Source organism: Triticum urartu, chromosome 3A, assembly GCF_056163025.1.
Source record: "Triticum urartu cultivar PI428250 chromosome 3A, HENAU_Tu73, whole genome shotgun sequence".
Lineage (NCBI taxonomy): Eukaryota > Viridiplantae > Streptophyta > Magnoliopsida > Poales > Poaceae > Triticum > Triticum urartu.
The window spans coordinates 98,788,788-98,814,225 of NC_141875.1; the positions used below are offsets into that span (position 1 = coordinate 98,788,788).

At 47.6% G+C, this 25,438-nt stretch overlaps 1 protein-coding gene, 1 long non-coding RNA gene and 2 pseudogenes across 3 annotated transcripts; 2 read left to right on the forward strand and 2 right to left on the reverse strand.

The window, feature by feature from the left end:
- The first annotated feature begins 13,563 nt into the window (after positions 1-13,563).
- LOC147978749 (uncharacterized) lies at positions 13,564-21,056 on the forward strand. 2 transcript variants are annotated; one of them, XR_015618278.1, is made up of 4 exons: positions 13,564-14,186; positions 16,453-17,582; positions 19,450-20,682; positions 20,870-21,056. It is a non-coding gene; the product is annotated as an uncharacterized LOC147978749 (long non-coding RNA). The 2 variants fall into 2 exon arrangements; XR_015618277.1 differs by lacking the exon at positions 13,564-14,186 and having other exon boundaries at positions 16,434-17,582.
- On the reverse strand, positions 14,902-16,928 carry LOC125543074 (UDP-glycosyltransferase 1-like; annotated as a pseudogene).
- On the reverse strand, positions 18,121-19,935 carry LOC125543075 (UDP-glycosyltransferase 73C10). Its single transcript, XM_048706326.2, has 2 exons — positions 19,442-19,935; positions 18,121-19,117 (listed from the first exon to the last, which is right to left on the reverse strand). Exons 1-2 carry the CDS (start codon positions 19,933-19,935, stop codon positions 18,121-18,123), a joined length of 1,491 nt encoding a protein of 496 aa, XP_048562283.2.
- Positions 21,057-23,333: 2,277 nt separating the features above from the next.
- LOC125543078 (aspartic proteinase nepenthesin-1-like) lies at positions 23,334-25,182 on the forward strand (annotated as a pseudogene).
- Positions 25,183-25,438: the final 256 nt, after the last annotated feature.

Sequence of the window (25,438 nt, forward strand, 5' to 3'; positions counted from 1 at the left end):
GCAACACAAACGTACTCGTCGCGGCTATACTTCTTCATCATCTTCTTTATCTCATCCACCAAAAAACCGCACAACATGACAGTGGAGATGCAAGCGAATAAGGTGCTGATTTTCCCGGTCTATCAAGTGATGTTCATCCCTAGTTAGAATTAATTCACCAGGGCCAAGGGGGGTCGTGCCCCCCCTACCGTAGAGAAATTACGTGAAATATCATTAGTTGTTAAGCTAACATTTTAAGGATTGTCCCTTTTGGCCACTCTCAACTCTACTTTGCCTAATGTCCAAATAAGAATTATAATTGTAAAGATAAGTTGACATATTCTTCGTGTCATTGATGAGAAAACCACACAACACAATGGTGAAGATGCAAGAGAATAAGGTGCTGCTAATTGTCCCAATCTACCAAGTGATCCCGAACCAAACCTTCGAGCTGCACGCCGACGACATGGGTGGGATGATTGTGGACTACAGCGCCATCTTCACGATCCTCGTGGAGAGTGCTTTCAGGGTGGTCGCCAACCACGTGGCCCAGGTGCTCGACCAGCCGCCGCTCAACACAACGAGCCTGGAGAGACCTTGCTTCCCGGCTCCTGCCGATGAGCGGCAGCTCCCGGCCATGCCGGACATGGTGCTACACTTCGCCGGCGGTGCGGATATGAGGCTGCATGGGGGCAACTACGGGCCTGTTTGGTTCATGGCTAACTTTGCCACAACTAAGCTTAGGCAAAGTGTGGCTGCCACAAAAAGTGTGTCTCACAAAATGGCCACCACAAGTATGGTAAGATTTGACAAAAAGTTGAGCCTATGACATGTACACCAAGTGGCTAGAAAAGTATGGCAAACCACAAATGTGGCAATAAACTAAACACATGCCTAAGCTATTATGGCACGACTAAGATTAGGCATGGCAAGCTTAGGCTGCAAACCAAACAGGCCCTACATGTCCTTTAACGAAGAGGACTCCTCATTCTGCTTAAACATTGTTGGGGCCATGTCGGCTTCGAGTTTGGTGCTGGGTAATTTCCAGCAACACAACATACAGATGTTGTTTGACATCATCGTAGGGCAATTGTCATTTGTCCCCACCGATTGTAGTAAGCTCTGAGGTCTACCTATACTTTATTAAACGATGCACTATTTTTTCATGCATGGCAGCATGAGATCAGATGATATCCAATCAAAACACTTCCATGAATAAAGAGGTGGCTCTGGAATTAATAGGATTGTAAAAGAAACACTACATGAAAAAATTTGTATGCCGAGGAGTGTACTAGTATTTCCTAGGGCGCTCGGCACAAAGCATTTCAGAAAAAGAAAATATTGACTTGTGTTTCGTCGTAATCTGAGTGTAATTTATTGGCCATTTGACTTACAAGAGCGTAAGTCGAGGGCAACCCTAACACAAGGAAAACGAAGGACCCTTGTCTGACACCACCGTACACCAAGCAAAGTTTGAGAAACACTCAATTAGAGCATCTCCAGCCATTCGGCCCCCAAAGGACGCTTTTAGGCGAAAAAATAGCGCCTCTTTGGGGCCTGCCGATGATAATTTGGGTGTGGGGGCGAATCGATTCCCAGCCGAGACCGCACCAGCATGGACGAAATCTTTTTCTAAAACCACAAATTCAACGAAGTTCAGTAACATTTGGACAAAATATAGGCGATTTCATTAATATTTGGCAAATTTTTACATAGATAATAAACATAAAAAACTACTCCAAGTTCATGACGAGGAGTTTGTAGAAGGCGGTGTAGTCGTCGCCGTCGTCATCGTCACGGTCGCTCGGCGGCCCGTCCTTAGGGGCGCCGTCCTTGCTGCAGCCCTGCCCTGGGTCGCCGCAGCGGACCGGCTGGCTCGGCGCAACAACCTCGTCGTCGTTGTCAGAGAGCACGTCGACGCTGGCCTTGTCGCGGCCGCGGCGCTGCGTGGCGATCTCCTCCAGAGCGCGGCGCTGGCGCTCCATCTCATCCTACACGTAGTCCTGACGCGACCATAGGAGGCCGCTCTCCAGGTCTGGGACCATGGCCTCGTGCTCCTTCTTCACGGGGAGGAGCTTCGCTAGCTCCTTCTTCGGCTTGACCAGGTGGGAGGGGAGAGGGGAAGGGGCGCGGCTGCCATCATTGATGACGAGGGCGCCGCCGTGGGTGCGCCGACGGAGCGGCGTCTCCTGCGGCTCGAGCTTGACGGGGAGGAGTGCCGTCTACCCGGAGGAGCGGTAGCCCGAGGGCGACGAGGATGTCATGTCTATGCGCCTCGGCGTCCAGGAGCTTCCCCGGCGGCGAGAGAAGGAGGGCGCCGGGTACTCGAGCGACGGCTCATTGCCACTCTCGATGTGCGCGAGCACGGCGGAGAGGGCCCTCCCCAGTGCGCCCCGCCATAGATGGCGGCCCTCCGCGTTGTGGCGCCCCCCGGCGCTGGGGCACCGTTGGTGGACGCCAGCTGCTCGACGCAGCGCCACTCGAAGTACGCGGTCTAGAGCGGCTGGTTGTCCGCCGCGTACCGCGGCTGCTGGCGCGCCTGCTCCGGCATGTCCGCCCGGATCACCGCGATCTCGGCGGCGCGCTCCGCGCCGGAGGGCAGTGGAGGCATGGGACACCGCCCGTGCTCAGCTGCCATGCACCGGCCACGCGCATGTCGGGCACCGTTGGGTAGTTGACCTGCTGCAGAAGGCGCGCCTCCCAGACGTGTAGCCAGCGGCGGCCGAAGCTGTTGGCCGCCGCTCCGCCGTTGGTGAACCTCTCCATCATGGGTGAATGAGTGAAGGATAGAGGGCGAGAGCAAGGGCGGCGAAGGAGATCCTTGCACTATTCGGAGCAGCCTTGGGCCTCAGAATCAACCTTGTCAAGAGCGCGACACTTCCCATTCGGTGCTCTCCCGTGGAGTTGGATTTGGTTTGCCAAGCACTAGAATGCACAAGTGCGGCCTTTCCATGCAAATACCTCGGCCTACCACTTACAATCAGGAAGGCCACTGCTGCACAATTTCAGTACTTGGTGGAGCAATTTGCTGGTCGTCTACCCAACTGGAAAGCGGCTGCCCTACCCAAAAGTGGCCGGCTCATTCTCATACTCTCAGTGTTGTGCGCGATTCCGATACATGCGATGATGGCACTTTAGATACCTCCCAAAACTCTCACGGCTTTGACGAAGATATGTCGCGGTTTCCTGTGGTGTGGCAAGATGGAGGCTCGGGAAGGGAACTGTGCAGTGGCATGGGACTCAGTTTGCCGCCCCAGATGGGCGGGTGGGCTTGGCATACCGAACCTGAGATGGTTGTGTTGGGTTTCGTAGTAATTTCAAAAAAATTCCTACGCACACGCAAGATCATGTGATGCATAGCAACGAGGGGGGGAGTGTGATCTACATACCTAGTAGATCGACAACGGAAGCGTTTGGTTGATGTAGTCGTACGTCTTCACGATCTGACCGATCAAGCACCGAAACTACGGCACCTCCGAGTTCTAGCACACGTTCAGCTCGATGACGATCCCCGGACTCCGATCCAGCAAAGTGTCGGGGAAGAGTTCCGTCAGCACGACGACGTGGTGATGATCTTGATGCACTACAGCAGCAGGGCTTCGCCTAAACTCCGCTACAGTATTATCGAGGACTATGGTGGCTGGGGCGCCGCACACGGCTAAGGAATAGATCACGTGGATCAACTTGTGTCTTTGGGGTGCCCCTTGCCTCAGTATATAAAGGATGGAGGAGGAGGAGGCCGGCCAAGGTTGGTGCGGCCAGGATGTGGAGTCCTACTAGGACTCCAAGTCCTAGTAGGAGTCCACCAAGAGGGGAGGAAGGGAGAAGGAAGTGGAGGAGAAGGAGAGGTGGCCGGCCCCCTTTTCCCTAGTCCAATTCGGACTAGAGGGGAGGGGGGGCGCAGCAGCCCCTTGGCCCTTTCTTCTCTTCCCACTAAAGCCCATCAAGGCCCATTGCTTCTCCCGTAACTACCTGGTACTCCGAAAAATACCCGAATCACTCGGAACCTTTCCGATGTCCGAATATAGTCGTCCAATATATCAATCTTTACATCTCGACCATTTCGAGACTCCTCGTCATGTCCCCGATCTCATCCGGGACTCCGAACTCCTTCGGTACATCAAAACTCATAAACTCATAATATAACTATCATCGAAACCTTAAGCGTGCGGACCCTACGGGTTCGAGAACAATGTAGACATGACCGAGACATGTCTCCAGTCAATAACCAATAGCGGGACCTGGATGACCATATTGGCTCCTACATATTCTACGAAGATCTTTATCGGTCAGACCGCATAACAACATACGTCGTTCCCTTTGTCATCGGTATGTTACTTGCTCGAGATTCGATCGTCGGTATTCCAATACCTAGTTCAATCTCGTTGCCGGCAAGTCTCTTTACTCGTTCTATAATACATCATTCTGCAACTAACTCATTTAGTTGCAATGCTTGCAAGGCTTAAGTGATGTGCATTACCGAGAGGGCCTAGAGATACCTCTCCGACAATCGGAGTGACAAATCCTAATCTCGAAATATGCCGACCCAACATGTACCTTTGGAGACACCTGTAGAGCTCCTTTATAATCACCCAGTTACGTTGTGACGTTTGGTAGCACACAAAGTGTTCCTCCGGCAAACGGGAGTTGCAAAATCTCACAGTCATAGGAACATGTATAAGTCATGAAGAAAGCAATAGCAACATACTAAACGATCAGGTGCTAAGCTAATGGAATGGGTCATGTCAATCAGATCATTCACTTAATGATGTGATCCCGTTAATCAAATAACAACTCGTTGTTCATGGTTAGGAAACATAACCATCTTTGATTAACGAGCTAGTCAAGTAGAGGCATACTAGTGACACTCTGTTTGTCTATGTATTCACACATGTATTATGTTTCCGGTTAATACAATTCTAGCATGAATAATAAACATTTATCATGATACAAGGAAATAAATAATAACTTTATTATTGCCTCTAGGGCATATTTCCTTCAGTCTCCCACTTGCACTAGAGTCAATAATCTAGTTCACATCGCCATGTGATTTAACAGCAATAGTTCACATCACCGTGTGATTAACACCCATAATTCACATCGATATGTGATAAACACCCAAAGGGTTTACTAGAGTCAATAATCTAGTTCACATCGCTATGTGATTAACATCCAAAGAGTACTAAGGTGTGATCATGTTTTGCTTGTGAGATAATTTTAGTCAACGGGTCTGTCACATTCAGATCCGTAAGTATTTTGCGAATTTCTATGTCAACAATGCTCTGCACGGAGCTACTCTAGCTTATTGCTCCCACTTTCAATATGTATCTAGATCGAGACTTAGAGTCATCCAGATCTGTGTCAAAACTTGCATCGACGTAAGCTTTTACGACGAACCTTTTTGTCACCTCCATAATTGAGAAATATTTCTTTATTCCACTAAGGATAATTTTGACCGTTGTCCAGTGATCTACTCTTAGATCACTATTGTACTCCCTTGCTTAACATAGTGTAGGGTATACAATAGATCTGGTACACAGCATGGCATACTTTATAGAACCTATGGCTGAGGCATAGGGAATGACTTTCATTCTCTTTCTATCTTCTGCCGTGGTCGGGCTTTGAGTCTTACTCAACTTCACACCTTGTAACACAGGCAAGAAACTTTTTCTTTGACTGTTCCATTTTGAACTACTTCAAAATCTTGTCAAGGTATGTACTCATTGAAAATCTTATCAAGCGTCTTGATCTATCTCTATAGATCTTGATACTCAATATGTAAGCAGCTTTACCGAGGTCTTTCTTTGAAAAACTCCTTTCAAACACTCCTTTATGCTTTGTAGAATAATTCTACATTATTTCCGATCAACAATATGTCATTCACATATACTTATCAGAAATGTTGTAGTGCTCCCACTCACTTTGTTGTAAATACAGGCTTCACCGCAAGTCTGTATAAAACTTATATGCTTTGATCAACTTATCAAAGCGTATATTCCAACTCCGAGATGCTTGCACCAGTCCATAGATGGATCGCTGGAGCTTGCATATTTTGTTAGCACCTTTAGGATTGACAAAACCTTCTGGTTGTATCATATACAACTCTTCTTTAATAAATCTATTAAGGAATGAAGTTTTGTTTATCCATTTGCCAGATTTCATAAAATGTGGCAATTGCTAACATGATTCAGACAGACTTAAGCATAGATACGAGTGAGAAAATCTCATCGTAGTCAACACATTGAACTTTGTCGAAAACCTTTTGCGACAATTCTAGCTTTGTAGATAGTAACACTACTATCAGCGTCCGTCTTCCTCTTGAAGATCCATTTATTTTCTATGGCTTGCCGATCATCGGGAAAGTCAACCAAAATCCATACTTTGTTCTCATACATGGATCATATCTCAGATTTCATGGCATCAAACCATTTCGCGGAATCTGGGCTCATCATCGCTTCCTCATAGTTCGCAAGTTCGTCATGGTCTAGTAACATGACTTCCAGAACAGGATTACCGTACCACTCTGGTGCGGATCTCACTCTGGTTTACCTACGAGATTTGGTAGTAACTTGATCTGAAGTTACATGATCATCATCATTAGCTTCCTCACTAATTGGTGTAGTAGTCACAGGAACAGATTTCTGTGATGAACTACTTTCCAATAAGGGAGCAGGTACAGTTACCTCATCAAGTTCTACTTTCCTCCCACTCACTTCTTTCGAGAGAAACTCCTTCTCTAGAAAAACTCCGAATTTAGCAACAAAAGTCTTGCCTTCGGATTTGTGATAGAAGGTGTACCCAACAGTCTCCTTTGGGTATCCTATGAAGACATATTTCTCCGATTTGGGTTTGAGCTTATTAGGATGAAACTTTTTCATATAAGCATCACAACCCTAAACTTTAAGAAACGACAACTTTGGTTTCTTGCCAAACCACAGTTCAGATTGTTGTCATCTCAACGGACTTAGATGGTGCCCTATTTAACGTGAATGCAGCTGTCTCTAATGCATAACCCCAAAACGATAGTGGTAGATCGGTAAGAGACATCATAGATCGCACTATATCTAATAAAGTACGGTTATGACGTTCGGACACACCATTACACTATGGTGTTCCAGGTGGCGTGAGTAGTGAAACTATTTCACATTGTTTTAATTGAAGACCAAACTCGTAAATCAAATGTTTTACCTCTGCGATCATATCGTAGAAACTTTTATTTTCTTGTCACGATGATTTTCCACTTCACTCTGAAATTCTTTGAACTTTTCAAATGTTTCAGACTTATGTTTCATCAAGCAGATATACCCATATCTGCTCAAATCATATGTGAAGGTCAGAAAATAACGATACCCGCCGCGAGCCTGAACACTCATCGGATCGCATACATCAGTATGTATTATTTCCAATAAGTCAGTTGCTCGCTCCATTATTCCGGAGAAGGGAGTCTTTAGTCATCTTGCCCATAAGGCATGGTTCGCAAGCACCAAGTGATTCATAATCAAGTGATTTCAAAATCCCATCAGCATGGAGTTTCTTCATGTGCTTTACACCAATATGACCTAAACGGCAGTGCCACAAATAAGTTGCACTATCATTATTAACTTTGCATCTTTTGGTTTCAATATTATGATTATGTGTATCACTACGATCGAGATCCAACGAACTATTTTCATTGGGTGTGTAACCATATAAGGTTTTATTCATGTAAACAGAACAACAACTTATTCTCTTACTTAAATGAATAACCGTATTACAATAAACATGATCAAATCATATTCATGCTCAAGGCAAACACCAAATAACACTTATTCAGGTTCAACACTAATCCCGAAAGTATAGGGAATATGCGATGATGATCATATCAATCTTGGAACCACTTCCAACACACATCGTCACTTCACCTTTAACTAGTCTCTGTTTATTCTGCAACTCCCGTTTCGAGTTACTAATCTTAGCAACTGAACTAGTATCAAATACTGAGGGGTTGCTATAAACACTAGTAAAGTACACATCAATAACATGTATATCAAATATACTTATGTTCACTTTGCCATCCTTCTTATCCGCCAAATACTTGGGGCAGTTCCGCTTCCAGTGACCAGTTCCTTTGCAGTAGAAGCACTTAGTCTCAGGCTTAGGACCAGACTTGGGCTTCTTCACTTGAGCAACAACTTGCTTGCCGTTCTTCTTGAAGTTCCCCTTCTTCCCTTTGCCCTTTTCTTGAAACTAGTGATCTTGTCAACCATCAACACTTGATGCTCTTTCTTGATTTCTACCTTCATCGATTTCATCATCATGAAAAGCTCGGGATTCGTTTCCGTTATCCCTTGCATATCATAGTTCATCATGAAGTTCTACTAACTTGGTGATGGTGACTAGAGAATTCTGTCAATCACTATCTTATCTAGAAGATTAACTCCGACTTGATTCAAGTGATTGTAGTACCCAGACAATCTGAGCACATGCTCACTAGTTGAGCGATTCTCCTCCATCTTTTAGCTATAGAACTTGTTGGAGACTTCATATCTCTCAACTCGGGTATTTTCTTGAAACTTCAACTCCTGGAACATCTCATATGGTCCATGACGTTCAAAACGTCTTTGAAGTCCCGATTCTAAGCTGTTAAGCATGGTGCACTAAACTATTAAGTAGTCATCATATTGAGCTAGCCAAACGTTCATAACGTCTGCATCTGCTCCTGCAATAGGCCCGTCACCTAGCGGTGCATCAAGGACATAATTCTTCTGTGCAGCAATGAGGATAAACCTCAGATCACGGATCCAATCCGCATCATTGCTACTAACATCTTTCAACACAATTTTTCTCTAGGAACATATCAAAATAAACATATGAAAGCAATAACGCGAGCTATTGATCTACAACATAATTTGCAAAATACTATCAGGACTAAGTTCATGATAAATTTAAGTTCAATTAATCATATTACTAAAGAACTCCCACTTAGATAGACATCCCTCTAATCCTCTAAGTGATCACGTGATCCAAATCAACTAAACCATAACCGATCATCACGTGAAATGGAGTAGTTTTCAATGGTGAACATCGTTATGTTGATCATATCTACTATATGATTCACGCTCGACCTTTCGGTCTCCGTGTTCCGAGGCCATATCTGCATATGCTAGGCTCGTCAAGTTTAACCCGAGTATTCTGCGTGTGCAAAACTGGCTTGCACCCGTTGTAGATGGACGTAGAGCTTATCACACCCGATCATCACGTGGTGTTTGGGCACGACGAACTTTGGCAACGGTGCATACTCAGGGAGAACACTTCTTGATAATTTAGTGAGAGATCATCTTATAATGCTACCGTCAATCAAAGCAAGATAAGATGCATAAAAGATAAACATCACATGCAATCAATATAAGTGATATGATATGGCCATCATCATCTTGTGCTTGTGATCTCCATCTCCGAAGCACCGTCGTGATCACCGTCGTCACCGGTGCGACACCTTGATCTCCATCGTAGCATCGTTGTCGTCTCGCCAAGCTTGTGCTTCTACGACTATCGCTACCGCTTAGTGATAAAGTAAAGCATTACATCGCGATTGCATTGCATACAATAAAGTGACAACCATATGGCTCCTGCCAGTTGCCGATAACTCGGTTACAAAACATGATCATCTCATACAATAAAATTCAGCATCATGTCTTGACCATATCACATCACAACATGCCCTGCAAAAACAAGTTAGACGTCCTCTACTTTGTTGTTGCAAGTTTTACGTGGCTGCTACGGGCTTAAGCAAGAACCAATCTCATCTACGCATCAAAACCACAACAATAATTTGTCAATTTGACTCCATTTTAACCTTCGCAAGGACCGGGCGTAGCCACACTTGGTTCAACTAAAGTTGGAGAAACTGTCACCCACAAGCCACCTCTGTGCAAAGCACGTCGGGAGAACCGGTCTCGCGTAAGCGTACGCGTAATGTCGGTCTGGGCCACTTCATCCAACAATACCGCCGAACCAAAGTATGACATGCTGGTAGGCAGTATGACTTATATCGCCCACAACTCACTTGTGTTCTACTCGTGCATATAACATCAACATATAAAACCTAGGCTCGGATACCACTGTTGGGTTTCGTAGTAATTTCAAAAATTTTCCTACGCACACGCAAGATCATGTGATGCATAGCAACGAGGGGGGGAGTGTGATCTACATACCTAGTAGATCGACAACGGAAGCGTTTGGTTGATGTAGTCGTACGTCTTCACGATCCGACCGATCAAGCACCGAAACTACGGCACCTCCGAGTTCTAGCACACGTTCAGCTCGATGACGATCCCCGGACTCCGATCCAGCAAAGTGTCGGGGAAGAGTTCCGTCAGCACGACGGCGTGGTGACGATCTTGATGCACTACAGCAGCAGGGCTTCGCCTAAACTCCGCTACAGTATTATCGAGGACTATGGTGGCTGGGGCGCCGCACACGGCTAAGGAATAGATCACGTGGATCAACTTGTGTCTTTGGGGTGCCCCTTGCCTCAGTATATAAAGGATGGAGGAGGAGGAGGCCGACCAAGGTTGGTGCGGCCAGGATGTGGAGTCCTACTAGGACTCCAAGTCCTAGTAGGAGTCCACCAAGAGGGGAGGAAGGGAGAAGGAAGTGGAGGAGAAGGAGAGGTGGCCGGCCCCCTTTTCCCTAGCCCAATTCGGACTAGAGGGGAGGGGGGGCGCAGCAGCCCCTTGGCCCTTTCTCCTCTTCCCACTAAAGCCCATCAAGGCCCATTGCTTCTCCCGTAACTACCTGGTACTCCGAAAAATACCCGAATCACTCGGAACCTTTCCGATGTCCGAATATAGTCGTCCAATATATCAATCTTTACATCTCGACCATTTCGAGACTCCTCGTCATGTCCCCGATCTCATCCGGGACTCCGAACTCCTTCGGTACATCAAAACTCATAAACTCATAATATAACTGTCATCGAAACCTTAAGCGTGCGGACCCTACGGGTTCGAGAACAATGTAGACATGACCGAGACATGTCTCCCGTCAATAACCAATAGCGGGACCTGGATGCCCATATTGGCTCCTACATATTCTACGAAGATCTTTATCGGTCAGACCGCATAACAACATACGTCGTTCCCTTTGTCATCGGTATGTTACTTGCTCGAGATTCGATCGTCGGTATTCCAATACCTAGTTCAATCTCGTTGCCGGCAAGTCTCTTTACTCGTTCTGTAATACATCATTCCGCAACTAACTCATTTAGTTGCAATGCTTGCAAGGCTTAAGTGATGTGCATTACCGAGAGGGCCCAGAGATACCTCTCCGACAATTGGAGTGACAAATCCTAATCTCGAAATACGCCAACCCAACATGTACCTTTGGAGACACCTGTAGAGCTCCTTTATAATCACCCAGTTACGTTGTGACATTTGGTAGCACACAAAGTGTTCTCCGGCAAACGGGAGTTGCATAATTTCATAGTCATAGGAACATGTATAAGTCATGAAGAAAGCAATAGCAACATACTAAACGATCAGGTGCTAAGCTAATGGAATGGGTCATGTCAATTAGATCATTCACTTAATGATGTGATCCCGTTAATCAAATAACAACTCATTGTTCATGGTTAGGAAACATAACCATCTTTGATTAACGAGCTAGTCAAGTAGAGGCATACTAGTGACACTCTGTTTGTCTATGTATTCACACATGTATTATGTTTCCGGTTAATACAATTCTAGCATGAATAATAAACATTTATCATGATACAAGGAAATAAATAATAACTTTATTATTGCCTCTAGGGCATATTTCCTTCAGGTTGAACACTCCACTATTGGCGAGATGGCCGTGGTTGCAACGCACTGACCAGTCCCGGCCTTGGGCTCAGTTCAAGATTACAGTCCCGGCCGAATCTATGGCGCTCTTTCGCATGGCAACTGCAACAACTGTGGGCAATGGCGAGACAACGCTCTTCTGGGAAGATAGATGGCTTGAGGGCTATCGGGTTGAGGAGCTGGCACCACTCCTTTACAAAGAAGTACCACGCCAAACTAGGGCGACTCGCACGGTGGCTGATGCTCTGGCGGATCACACTTGGGCAGTGGAAGTGGGGGCGAATCTATCTACAACCATGCTTCGACAATTCCTTGACCTATGGCAGCGAGTGGAAAGGCTTAACATCCAACCGACAACAGGTGACAACGTCTACTAGGTATGGGAGAAAGACGACAAGTTTTCGGCGCGATCGGTGTATGCGGCCAAGTTCGCCGGCCTCCAAGTTACTCCTACGGCTGAATTCACCTGGAAGTCCAAGGCGCCGCTGCGTAAACGCTTCTTCGTTTGGTTGGCCATCAAGGACATGTGCTGGACCTCGGACAGATTAGCACGACGAGGCCTCCCACACCAAACCTCATGCCCTCTCTGCAGCCAGCACGATGAAACAGTGACTCACATCATGATCGGATGTGTTTTTGCTCGGGATGTTTGGGCAAAGGTATGCCTTGCCTTGGGCCAGCCAGGCAGGACACCAACGACGACCGAGACGCTGCCTGAATGGTGCCTTCGACAAGAGGAATGTGGGCAGCACAAGAAACTCGCAAGACCAATTTGCATTCTGGTCCTATAGGAGCTGTGGACGCACCACAACACCGTAGTTTTTGATGGAGCGGCGCCAGCTACAAGCCAGGTACTACGAAGCATACAGAGAGAAGCCCGAGCATGGAAGCAAGCAGGTCTACTGAAGGGAGGAATCGAGGCGTTTTTGGACGGCCTCGAAGCGTGGGTTAGGGCCGAGTAGTAGGTGTAATATGTAGTGGAGTGGATGAAATCCACTTGTAAATACTCATGTAACTCTCCGAATGTGGAGGGAATCTTTCCCCTTCCCTCTTTAATATATGATACACACACTCGTGCGTATTCGAGAAAAAAAGGCGGCGAAGGAGAGAAGGTGGTAGGCGCTGGAGGCAGGAGAGAGAGAAAGAGAGAGATGGCTGTGATGAGTGTGCGGCGAGCGGCGACAAATGCCGACTTTTATAGCGGCGAGGGGGCGTCAATAGTGTAGACGTGTGGCGGGAAAGGGCGGGACGTGTGGCGGCTGGGCATCACTACGCCGCCCGTGATCAATGGAAGGCTAAGCGGTGGCAGCCTTAGAATTGATTCACGCGGGAGCCGAGGCGAGGTGATGAGGACGAGATGCCTAGTCGCTGACTCCGGCAGGCAGTTTTGGCATCATTTTTCTTTCGGCTGGCGCCCCCGGCCGGCCCCAGCACGCTAGTTTCGGTGTGGGTCTTGGCGCAAATTTCGACCCAAACCGATGAATTTTAGGCTCATGAAGTCGAGTTAAAAAAGGTGCCGGGGTGCTCTTGGACGGGGTGTGTGGAGGAGATGCTCTTACAGGAACTATGATTGATAAAGCGGCTCCGTCTGTACCAGTATTAAAGAAAAAAATATGTCCAATAGATTTTTTTAAGGGAAATATGTCCCATAGATATTTATATCTCATGCTGCCTCGGCCTCAAACGTTTCCTTTATAGAACATTTATATCCCGTTGCAATGTATGGATATTGTTCGTTAAAGAAAAAAAAAGTCCAATAGATATGCGATTGGCGTGCTCAATATATGGCGAGCTAAACAGGGGAGATCCTTCCAAACGAAAAACACGGGACGAATGCGAGCGAAGCCTCCCTGCCTGCCGGTTGCCGGCCGACCTGCCGCAGCGCAGCCTGCGACGAGTCCACCTCCAGCGACCGATTTCACCCTCGCTCCACCGCGCCGGCATCGTCCGCACTCCGCGACAGATCTCCCCTCTCTCCTTCCTTGGCCAATCTCCGGTGGCTGCTGCCGCTGCAGCCGTGAACCAGACGCGAGCCGCCGCCTCGACCCTCGTAGCCTCGTGCGCCCGTGGCCTGTTCGACGGAATTCCCCGCCGGGGCGCCTGGTTCGGCTTCCGGCGCTGAGGATGCTCTTGCGGGCGTACGTGGGCATCCTGGCACGCGGAGCCAGGCCCGACGCGTACACGCTCCTGCCATAATGCCATTGCTCAATGCGCGGTGTGGAGCTGGCTGTCGGACTCCGTTCACGCGGAAGTCCTGGCTAAGTTTGGGCTAGAGCTCAACGCCCGCTTGCCAAAGCTCTCTGGTCCTCAAGGTGAGGAGGCTATCCATATGATTTACAGAATGCTCCAGATGAAGGGGCAGTCATCAGTGCATAGCGAAACCAGGTTTGTTCTGTTTCCTCCAGTCTACAGCTTTCCCTTTGCCTAGTTCGTACTCCATTTGAATATAGAATATGTTACCATGCCTGTTCATAATTGCTCAGTAAATCTTGGCACTTCCTATGAAAGTCATCTGTTTATATGCTTTTATTACGTAATGGTTTCTTTGAACTTATCCAGGCCTCTTTGTGCCCCCAGTTGCCAGATAAATACATGATTTTATCCGTTTAGAAGACTTAATAAGTTCAGGTTTAGATTGATTTTGGCAACTAGGAGTATCAACCAGCACGTTCAAAACAATAGGTTTGCTCACTGGTCTTGAGCTTGACCCTTTAGCTACTTGTCATATAAACAGTACAAGAAAACCTTGTTTTAGGTGATCCTAACCTCTTTTAGTATGAAGATTAGGGAGATCCTTGAAATTTCATGTTTGCCACACTACTAAGTCAAACATATAAGATTCTAATGTCATATGTGCGTTATGTGAGTTCCATTTCCTTCTCTTCCGTTGATTATTCACCTCGAAGCATCTCTTACTCTTAGTTTCAGTTTGATAATGTGCATACAGTTTATTTCATTTTTTTCTCATTCCGAACCCTTATTTAACTCTGATGAGCACGTGGTAGCATAATAAAAAGGAGAGCATAACATCTGGAGAAGAAGACTGTGTGATCATTATGTTGACAGCAATGAAACCGCACAGCAGCGTAGACAATTGATATTGCTGTCATTTGGACCCTCGTTTAATCTCAAAACAATCACGCCCCCGCCAGTGAGCCTAATACAAGGAACGGGTTATTTGTAAAATAAAATTATTTCCAATGACATAAAGGCTCTTTCTAATGACAACAGGTTATTTGTACTATAGGCTCTTTTATTTTATGTTTACACCAAAAAAGAGAGCTTACTACCATCTGTATCAACCACATGCATTTGTCTTGTTTCCCGTTTCTTGAATTAATAGCCTTATGTTGTCATGTGAAGGACCTCCCTCATCAAAAGCCTTCCTTGCCTTAATGGTTCAGTCTTTTGCTCTCACCCTCGTCTCTTCTGCAGCCGCCCCCCTCATCCATTAGGGTGTTCACAGCTTTCTCCACCTCATCTCTTGTAATTGTAACCATAACCTCCTGTTTTTCACTTCCCCACTGTGTAACTCCTTTCACTCCAACCTCCACCCCGATTTTCAGCACATCCACCATTAGCTTCTGATTCCAAAACTGCTCCCCAAAGTGTGGCCATGTGATCATGGGAACACCTGCACAGATGCCCTCTATTGTTGAGTTCCACCCGCAGTGCGTCACGAATCCCCCGACGGCTTGGTGCCGCAGGATCATGAGCTGTGGTGCCCAACCCCTTATGACCATGCCTCTATTTTTGACACGCTCCTCGAACTCGTCTGCGAGCCATTCCTTAACTTCTGGAAGCTTAGCTCCTGCTTTGATCACCCAAATAAACGGTTTCCTGGAGGCTTCAAGTCCCAGTCCCAGCTCAACAAGCTGTTGAGGTGTAGTGCAAGCGAGGCTGCCAAAGCTCACAAAGACCACTGAGCCTGGCTTCATTGAATCAAGCCATTGCAAGTACTGGGCCTCACCCATTGACGTCTTGTTTCCTCTTGCGGCCATAGTGTTGTTGTCTCGGTGGCAGAGGCACATTGGTCCAATTGCCCAGACCTTCTTCTTTGTGGTCTGCTCAAAGGATTCAATGTACAATGTCTCCAGTTCTTGGAAGCTGTTAATGACCTCACCATCACTTCTCAGCTCCTCTTCAAGGAACTTCTTACGGATTTGCTCCATACCAGGAATGGAAAGATTTCCCGGGCATTTAGCCTTCGTCAGCTCTAGTGGTGTAGGGAAACCCGTGATTGTGATGAGCTCATTTTCGTCTTTGACATTTTCAAATACATTATTGTGAAAAGTGATGTACCTGCAAGATGGTCGTAGTTGTTTCAAATACATATGAGTGCAGACTTCTTCGACAAACGTCAACCAGATATGATGATATAGCTGGCCTAAAAACTTGCTCATGAAAACCTTTGGTGTCTGTGATGCAGTGTAAATTACATGTTTCGTTACATAAAGCAGTACTCAGATCATTTTTTTTTCATTTCAGGTGTAGCATTTTGTATGTTCATTGCTTTCTTCTCTATGGAAGCAATTTACACTAGTTTCCCATCCACTGTTGAAGTAAACCACTTAACTGTAGTATGTCTAGTACAAAATTAATTACTCACAAGGTTTGCCTCTTTTGGTTGTACCTGATGAGGGACGAGAAGCCACAAAAGCCACTAAAGGTCAGCCTCGGGATACCAAGCTCCCTCGCGATGTCACCAGTCCACCAGTGAATCAGGTCAGATATGATGCAGCTCGGAGGCGAGCGCTGCTGCTCATGGAGGTATGCCTTGACCGGCTCCTGAAGCGCAGCGTTGGCATCCATGAAGTCGGGGAGCAGATCTGTGGATTGGATCATGTCTAGGTTCTCGCACCCGTCCGGTAGGCCGAACTCGGCGCTCGGGAAATGGAGCTCCACGAGCCGAACTGCCAGGCCCGCCGCCTCCACATCGGCTGCAAAGCCTGCCAACCTGGTGGCGTTCACTGGCGTGGTGATGAAGCTGACATGCGCCCCGTGCTCTGCCAGCAGGCGCGCCATGTCGGTCATGGGGATGGTGTGCCCCTGAGCCAACATCGGTACCAGCACAAAGTGTGCCCTCATGGAGCCGCTCTGGCCATCGCCACTGCCCGTGAAGGTCATGGCTGATCGGCTGTTGGAGCAAAAGTACTGGTGGTGGAATCAGTCAAACTGGGAGAACAGTGACACTGGCAAGATAGCACGATCTGCTGGGCACAATCAGATGATGGTCACAATGGCAACTATAGTGTATATATATAACACCTGGTGCTATACCTTCCCAAGGAAAGTTGACGAGCTGACGATGCAACAGCGTGTCAAATTGGTCACCTCTTGCCAGTGACGCATGCTCTCACATCAATCATGGACTCGTGGAGTCAGCCATGTGGATGAATCTTCAGGTTCTGAATCGTCAGAATCCAGGCCATCTGATCAGACATTGAGGGCTCAGATTAACCACCACTACCGCCTGTCACGCTCAAAGAGGAGACATTTTTACAGGATTTGGATGATCCCCATGTCTGATGCTGAGTTGTCGTATATGCACACTTAATTAACTCTCAAGGCTGTGGAAGGCCGAGCCAGCCGATATTTTCCATGTGGAGATTCAGTCATTCAGTGTACTGTGACAGTGGGTGGAATTTTCTTGTCTGTATCCTTTCAGAGTTTTGTTAGTGAGAAGCTAAAAGGATCTCCCAGTGATATGGAAAATATGAGTCCATTTCTGGAGCGACGCAATGCATCCTAATCAACGCAGTGGCTTCCTGACGCAAAGAGGTACGGCCGAGGCTCCTTGTTTTTCATTTTGCTTCATGCACACAGATCAAATAAACTCTATATCTCGCAAGAATTTAATACCCCTAAAAAAATTAATACAAGACCGCAGCGATTAGCAATGAAACAAGATCTGTTATTAGGCCATGTATAGTGCCTGGTGCAATGCAACAGCGCAGTGTCCGGTGCACGGCAGCACCCCTCCCTAATTGCTCCCACGGAACGGTGCCTGGCGCCGGCGGCACCGTCATGGGAATCATTGTCCTACGCCTCCACGAACCGGTAGCAAAATGCAAGGGAGAGCGTATAACCATCTAAAGAGCAGACTGTGTAGTTGTTATGTGGACTGCCATGAAAGAGTATTTTTTTTTGAAAGAGCATACATAATAGAGAGGATAATTGACATTGCCTTCATTTGGATCATCTCTAATCTCTAAATAATCACCTGTGGGCCTGGTACAGAATTCTATATGATGATATATGTATTCTAGGATCTTTCACTTCATGTTTACACCGAAAAAGCGAGCTTAGGTAATCTCTATCAACCACATGCATTCGTCTTGTTTCCCATTTCTTGAATTAACAGCCTTACGTTGTTGTAAGAAGAACCTTCCTCGTTGAAAGCCCTCCTTGCCTTAATGGCGCAGTCTTCTGCTCTCATTCTCAACTCCTCTGTAGCCTCCCCTTCACCCATCAGGGTGTTCACTGCTGTCTCCACAGCATCTCTGGTAACCATAACCTCTTGTTGTTCACTTCCCCACTGTGTAACTCCTTGCACTCCAACCTCTACCCCAAGTTTCAGCACATCCACGACCAGCTTCTCATTCAGAAACTGCTCTGCAAAGTGTGGCCATGTGATCATGGGCACACCTGCACAGATGCCCTCTATTGTTGAGTTCCACCCACAGTGTGTCACAAATCCTCCAATGGCTTGGTGCCACAGGATCAACACCTGTGGCGCCCAGCCCCTTATGATCATGCCTCTGTCTTTGACACGCTCCTCGAACCCATCTGCGAGCCATTCCTCGACTTCTGGAAACTTAGGTCCTGCTTTGATCACCCAAATAAACGGTTTCTTGGAGGCTTCGAGTCCCAGTCCCAGCTCAACAAGTTGTTGTGGTGTAGTGCAAGCAAGGCTTCCAAAACTCACAAAGATCACTGAGCCTGGCTTCCTTGAATCAAGCCATTGCAAGCACTGTGCCTCATCCATTGGTGCCTTGTTTCCTCTTGCGGCCGTTGTGTTGCTGTTTCGGTGGCAGAGGCACATTGGCCCGATCGTCCAGACCTTCTTCCTTGCTATCTGCTCATAAGATTCAATGTACAATGTCTCGAGCTCTTTGAAGCTATTAGTGATCTCACCATCGCATCTCAGCTCCTCCTCATACATCTTCTCACGGATTTGCTCCATACCCGGAACACAAAGGGTTCCAGGCAACTTAGCCTTCGTCAACTCTAGCGGTGTAGGGAACCCCGGGATCGTGATGAGCTCATTGTCATCTGTGACATGCTCCAATAAATTATTGTGAAAAATGATGTACCTGCAATATGATATTAGTTGTTTAGAATACGTTGAAGTGCAGACATTGTTGACACATCAACCAGCTGCAACTGGCGTAACAATATCTGATGAAAATGCTTATTTTCTATACTTTCTTATGCAGTTTGAATTACATGTTTCATTACATAAGGTAGTACACACGTTGATTTTATTATCTTGTGTACTCTATTATATATGTATGCTTTCTTCTTTTCTGGAAGGAATTTACTGTAATATGTCCTCTACTACTGAAGTAAAATACTTAATCATAGCAGCAAAAATATGTCCAGTACTCACAAGGTTTGCCTCTTATGTTTGTACGTACCTGACAAGGGACGAGAAGCCACAAAAGCCACTGAAGGTGAGCCTCGGGATGTCGAGCTCCCTTGCGATGTCGCCGGTCCACCAGTGCATCATGTCAGATATGATGCAGCTAGGAGGCGAGCGCTGCTGCTGACGGAGGTACGCCATGAGCGGCTCCTGCAGCACGGCACAGGCCTTCATGAAGTTCAAGAACAAATTCTTTGATTGGATCATGTCGAGGTTCTCACAGCCATCTGGTAGGCCGAACTCTACACTCGGGAAGTGGAGCTCCACAAGCTGAACCGCCAGGCCCGCCGCCTTCACGTCAGCGGCGAAGCCCTCCAACCTAGCAGCGTTTACCGGCATGGTGATGAAGCTGACCTGCACGCCATGCTCTGCCAGCAGGCGTGCCATGTCGGTCATGGGGATGGTATGGCCCTGAGCCATCATCGGCACCAGCACGAAGTGCGCCCTCGCGGAGCCGCTCTGGCCATCGCCGCTGCCGGAGAGGGTCATGGCTAATCGGCTGTGGCAGCAAAAATGCTAGTGGAGTTTGTCAAGCTGGGAAGACTTGGACTCTGTGCAATGGCATCCGTACTGTCTATATGCACCTGCTGCTATATATCTTCCTAAGTTGAGTTGACGAGCTGACGTTGGAACGGGTGCAGCGTATCAACTTGGGCACCTCTTGCTAGTGACGCATGCTCTAACGTCAGCCATGGACTCATGGAGTCGGCCATGTGGATGAATGAATCTTCTCAAGTTCTGAACCTCCGGAAAGGCGGCATCCAGGCGGTCCGATGGGACATCGGATGGCGCAGGTTAACCCCGGGCACCGCTCATGGTCAAAGAAGAGGACGCCATTCGATACTGCATTGAATTTGGCTGCCCGGATGATGTTCAACTCTGATGCTGACTTGCCGTATATGCATGGTGCTGCTCAACTCTCAAGCCTGTGGCCTGTGGAAGGCAGAGCCAGCTGGTTCTGCCAATAATATGCAGGAGTGCATTATTTTCCATGTGGAGATTCAGTGTACTGCGACAGCGGGTGGAATTTTCTTGTCTGTTTTTTAGCCATATTGGTCTAGTCAAAGATTACTCGGTATGGTCTGTATCCTCTCAGGCCTTTGGAAGTGAGAAGCTTCTGCAGAGAAAAGTACTCCATCGATTTGGAAAATACGAGTCCATTTTTGGAGCGACGCCGGTGGACTGGAGGCAGTGCATCCTATTCAACATTGATATAAACTTAACTTCCGCAAAGAGGTACGACGGCAACGCCTCCTCCTTCTCCGTTTTGTTTCACTGTCTGTCCTCGCTACTCAGCGCACACAAAACCAAAGAAACACTATCTGAAAGGGACTCCCTAGTTTTAGTACTGTAACAGATAACCTGCGGCGATTAGCAATGAACCAAGGTTTGTTATTGTCTGATTTTATTGGATGGCATACAGTGCAGGTCCACTCAAACTCTCTGCCGCACCGGTGACTGAAGTGAAGCGTGGCCCATCCTATTGCCAGGTTTTGTTTTGATTCTAGAACTCCTGTAATTTGGTTGATGACCTCACCGGCTTTTTTTTACGTCACACAAGAAAAAACGTGAAACCGTGGACAAAAGAAAAATGACATGCATCTTTTTAAGAGGACGCCATTCGATGCATTGAATTTGGCTGTTTGCCAGTGAGAAGCTTCTGCAGAAAAAATAACTTCATCGATTTGGAAAATATGAGTCCATTTTTGGAGCGACGCCAGTGGAGGCAATGCATCATATTCAACACTGATATACAAAAAACGAGACCAGTCAGAACTAGCCCTTGGCGGCATATGTTTATAGAAGAAAATCTCTAATGACCCGTGGTAGAGCCAAGCCTCAAACCGAGGTGAGCAGCTTGCGCTCCCGCAAAGCTAACCAACAGAGCATATAGACTTCATGTCGCAAAGAGGTACAATGGCAATGCCTCCTGTTCAAAAAGAAAAGAAAAAAGATTTAGTGGACACATGTCTGATGCAACGACTTTGTTCAAAAATTAGGGCTGTGGGAACGACAAATTGTTTAGCAAATTGACCGGAGTTCTGTCAACAACGATGATCACACGCACAATATAATAGACACAAAAGACACGAAAAAGATTTCCTTGATACAACTAAAAGTTACTCCCTCCGTCTCGTGTCAAAAAACGTATTACATTATGTGACGGAGGGTTTAGTACATTGAAGACTTTTGAATCCTCAACTCTACCTCCACAATTTGCAGCTTGACATTTCTCAAAACTTTAGTAGAAAAATTTGTCAGCACACCAAACATACAAAAACGTGACTAAAATTGGGTTTTTGAAGAGCCGCTTAAGTCATCCATCCCAATAGGTGAGAACCGATGAGCGTTGAACGTTTTATCCCCTTGCAAGGTAGGCTACAAAATCCCTAGTTCATCATGTATTGTCACAGAAAAAGTTTTGCTATCACAAAAGAAGTAACTATGAGAAATAATAACCACATTGTTAGGGGGTTAGTTCATGTAGCATTCAGATCGAACGCTACATCCACGAAAATTCTAACGTAACCTTCCTAAACTAATTAACACCCCCCCCCCCCCCCCCCCCCGGAATTTCAGGGGGTGGGGTCGTCCTCCAGTATTATCCAATCAAATAAGACCATGTCATCCAATATGTAACTTTCCGTAGGTAACTGACGTAAGTGTAGCAAAGCTTTATTATGGGTAACGTAGGAGACATCCGTATTTCCCCCCCGAGTGGAGACCGGCGACGGCGTCGAGGTGGTGGTTCACGGTGCAACCCCCCAGCGACGGCGGCTGCAGCGCACCGAGCGCGGTGGCTGCTGGCGGTGCAGTTCGGGGGAGGGGCTTGCCGGCCGGAGGCGGAATAGGTCTGAGCCACGGCGGGATCCATGTAAGTATGTAACCATGTTCAAGTGTAGGGAGACGGAGGGCCAAGCGGACCCAAAATTAAGCTGAGTGTTTATGTTCCTACACCTGGCTTACATGAAGGCGAAGGGGCTGGAGTTTTTTTTTTAAAAGGAAATTGTAAGCCGAGCACAACATTAGTGGGAACTTGGCTTATATAGCCCGCCATCACACAGACGTTAAGTGCGTTGAGGATGGACAAATGGCAGCCATATAATGCCGAGGCTTGTCTGTAAGCTGAGTAATTTTCTATAGGTACGCGTAAGTATTTGTCGTAAGATGAACACATTTTTAGCGGTATTTGGCTTAGCGTGTGATATGCTGAGAGTCCGCTTTATACTGTGTCCTTTTTTAAGAGTACTCGGCTTAAGCCCTGCTTGGATTGGCATTTCCATTTTAAATACCCCGTATAAAACTTACAGACCTCCCCCGTTGTTTTTGTATCCAGCCGAAAATAGCTCTTGGCCAGTAAGTTACACCTGTAAATTAATTACACTTGTATTCAATTACATCGATTCTAAAGTCCAAACGCAGCCTTAGGTGTTTATAAGAGAGTACCCGATAAATAACACTCCGCGTAAGTATAAACACTCAGCTATGAATGTCTTTTTTTTGTAGTGGGAGCGACGCCAGTGGCTGCAAATGGCGGCACCAGATTTAGAGGCCGGAGGAGTTCTATCAGTTCTAACCCTCTATAATTTGGTAAAACCGGTTGTCCAACTATGCTCTAACGTCCTATTATCAGTTCTTCCGCCCTATACGTCTGGATGCTAAATAATGTATGCCCATTCCGTTCCAAACATTGTTAACGTTCCACTACTACATAACTTAGTGTTGTCATTTACCTTGTGGATCTTGACATTGTCATAATTAAGGTGCAGAATCTTGGAAGAGGAAGATGGCAAAAACTTAGTTGCTCAAAAACTCTGCTAGATAATGACACCGGACCGCAGAGCTCTTTCAAGTTTACACTAGCCAGCTTTGCACTGATCATCCACATGCTCAGTTTCATGGATCACTTACAAGCTCTGAGCTTGCTTGTGCTTGCCTCACTGGTCAGCTCAGCGGCGCCGCCACCGTCCGGCTCCGGCCACCGCTTCACGCTCACCCACATTGACTCCAAAGGCGGCTTCACCAAGGCAGAGCTGATGCGCCGGGCTGCACACAGAAGCCGCCTCCAAGCGGCCACGGGGTTTTCCAGCTTGGAGGCCGGGCCAAGGCTCCGCTCGGGCCAAGCCGAGTACCTCATGGAGCTCGCCATCGGGACGCCGCCGGTGCCGTTCGTCACCCTCTTCGACACCGGCAGCGACCTCACCTGGACGCAGTGTCAGCCTTGCAAGCTCTGCTTCCCGCAGGACACGCCCGTCCCCACCGCCTCGTCCAGCTTCTCCCCTCTGACCTGCTCCAGCGACGCGTGCCTGCCCGTGTGGAGCCTTGGATGCGCCCCTAGCTCCCTCTGCGGCTACCGCTATGCCTATGGCGACGACTCCCACTCGGCCGGCGTCCTGGGCACGGAGACGCTCACGTTCGGCTCTGGCCCCGGCCAAGTCCCGGCCCCCTTTGCCGGAGCTGTCGCGTTCGGCTGCGGGAGAGACAACGGGGGCGACTGGTACAACTCCACCGGGCTGGTCGGCCTCGGTCGCGGGAGCCTGTCTCTCGTGGCGCAGCTAGGGTTCGAGAAGTTTTCCTACTGCCTCACCGACTTGTACAATACCAGCCTGGGTAGCCATGTCTTGTTCGGCTCCCTCGCCGAGCTGGCCCCGCCGCCGTGCAGTCGACGCCGCTTGTGCAGAGCCCGCAGAGTCCATCACGGTACTATGTCTCTCTCGAGGGCATATCGCTCGGCGACGCTCGCCTGCCGATCCCGAACCAATCCTTCGTGCTGCACGCCAACGACATGGGTGGGATGATTGTGGACTCCGGCACCATCTTCACTGTCCTCGTGGAAAGTGCTTTCAGGGTGGTTGCCGACCACGTGGCCGAGGTGCTGGGCCAGCCGGCGCTCAACACGACGAGCCTGGAGAGCCTTTGCTTCCCGGCTCCTGCCGGTGTGCGGCAGCTCCCGGCCATGCCAGACATGGTGCTGCACTTCGCCGACGGTGCGGATATGAGGCTGCATGGGGGCAACCACTGTTTTGGGTACCGAGCGAAATTCCGAGATCTCGCGCGGTTACCGCGTTTACCGCCCCTCCTCGAGAACTACGCATACCGAGCAAAAAATCTCGAATAATTTGAAAATTTTGAATTTAAACGCTCACAGCATAGTTAAATACAGGCCATCTCTTATCCAACCGCAGAGCTACTCGCGGCCTAGTGGTAAAGCCAACCTTTTGTAAGCTGCTAGACGCGGGTTCGAATCTGGCCATACGCTTTTTATTTTTCTTTTTGAGGATGCAAAAGTTAAAAAACACTGCTAAATTGTGGGGCGACCAGGGTTCGAACTCGGGACTTCTACACAGGTGGTAGCTGCTGCCGAATAGCCACTAGGCCAGAGAAGCGTTAGTGATATTCAGGACTGATAAACCTATCTATATCTACTTTAAAAAAATTTGAATTCAAAATTTAATTTGAAATTTCGTGCGAAATTTTTCCGGAATTTTGTGGTTACCGTGGTAACCACAAATTCCGGTGCCCCACGAGAAAAAAGGTTCGCTCGGGATCCAAAACCTTGGGGGCAACTACATGTCCTTTAACGAAGAGGACTCCTCATCCTGCTTAAGCATTGCTGGGACGACGTCGGCTTCGAGTTCGGTGCTGGGCAGTTTCCAGCAACAGAACATACAAATGTTTTATGACATCACCGTAGGGCAATTGTCATTTGTCCCCACCGACTGTAGTAAGCTCTGAGGTGGCTCCAGAATTAATAGGATTGTGCAAGAACAAAAATCCTAGACACACGGACAGTTTACTAAAGAGGTAAATACATCCGTGGTGCTTGAACTTGCTGTGGATGGTCACTTTAGTGCCTGAATTTGAAAAATACGCTAAACTGGTTCTAAAACTTGGCACGAACATGCAAATACGGTGTTAATCCTGTCCGTAGACATAAAGTACGTCGACATGGATTCGTATGTGGTTGACATGGCACTGACATTGCAAGGGG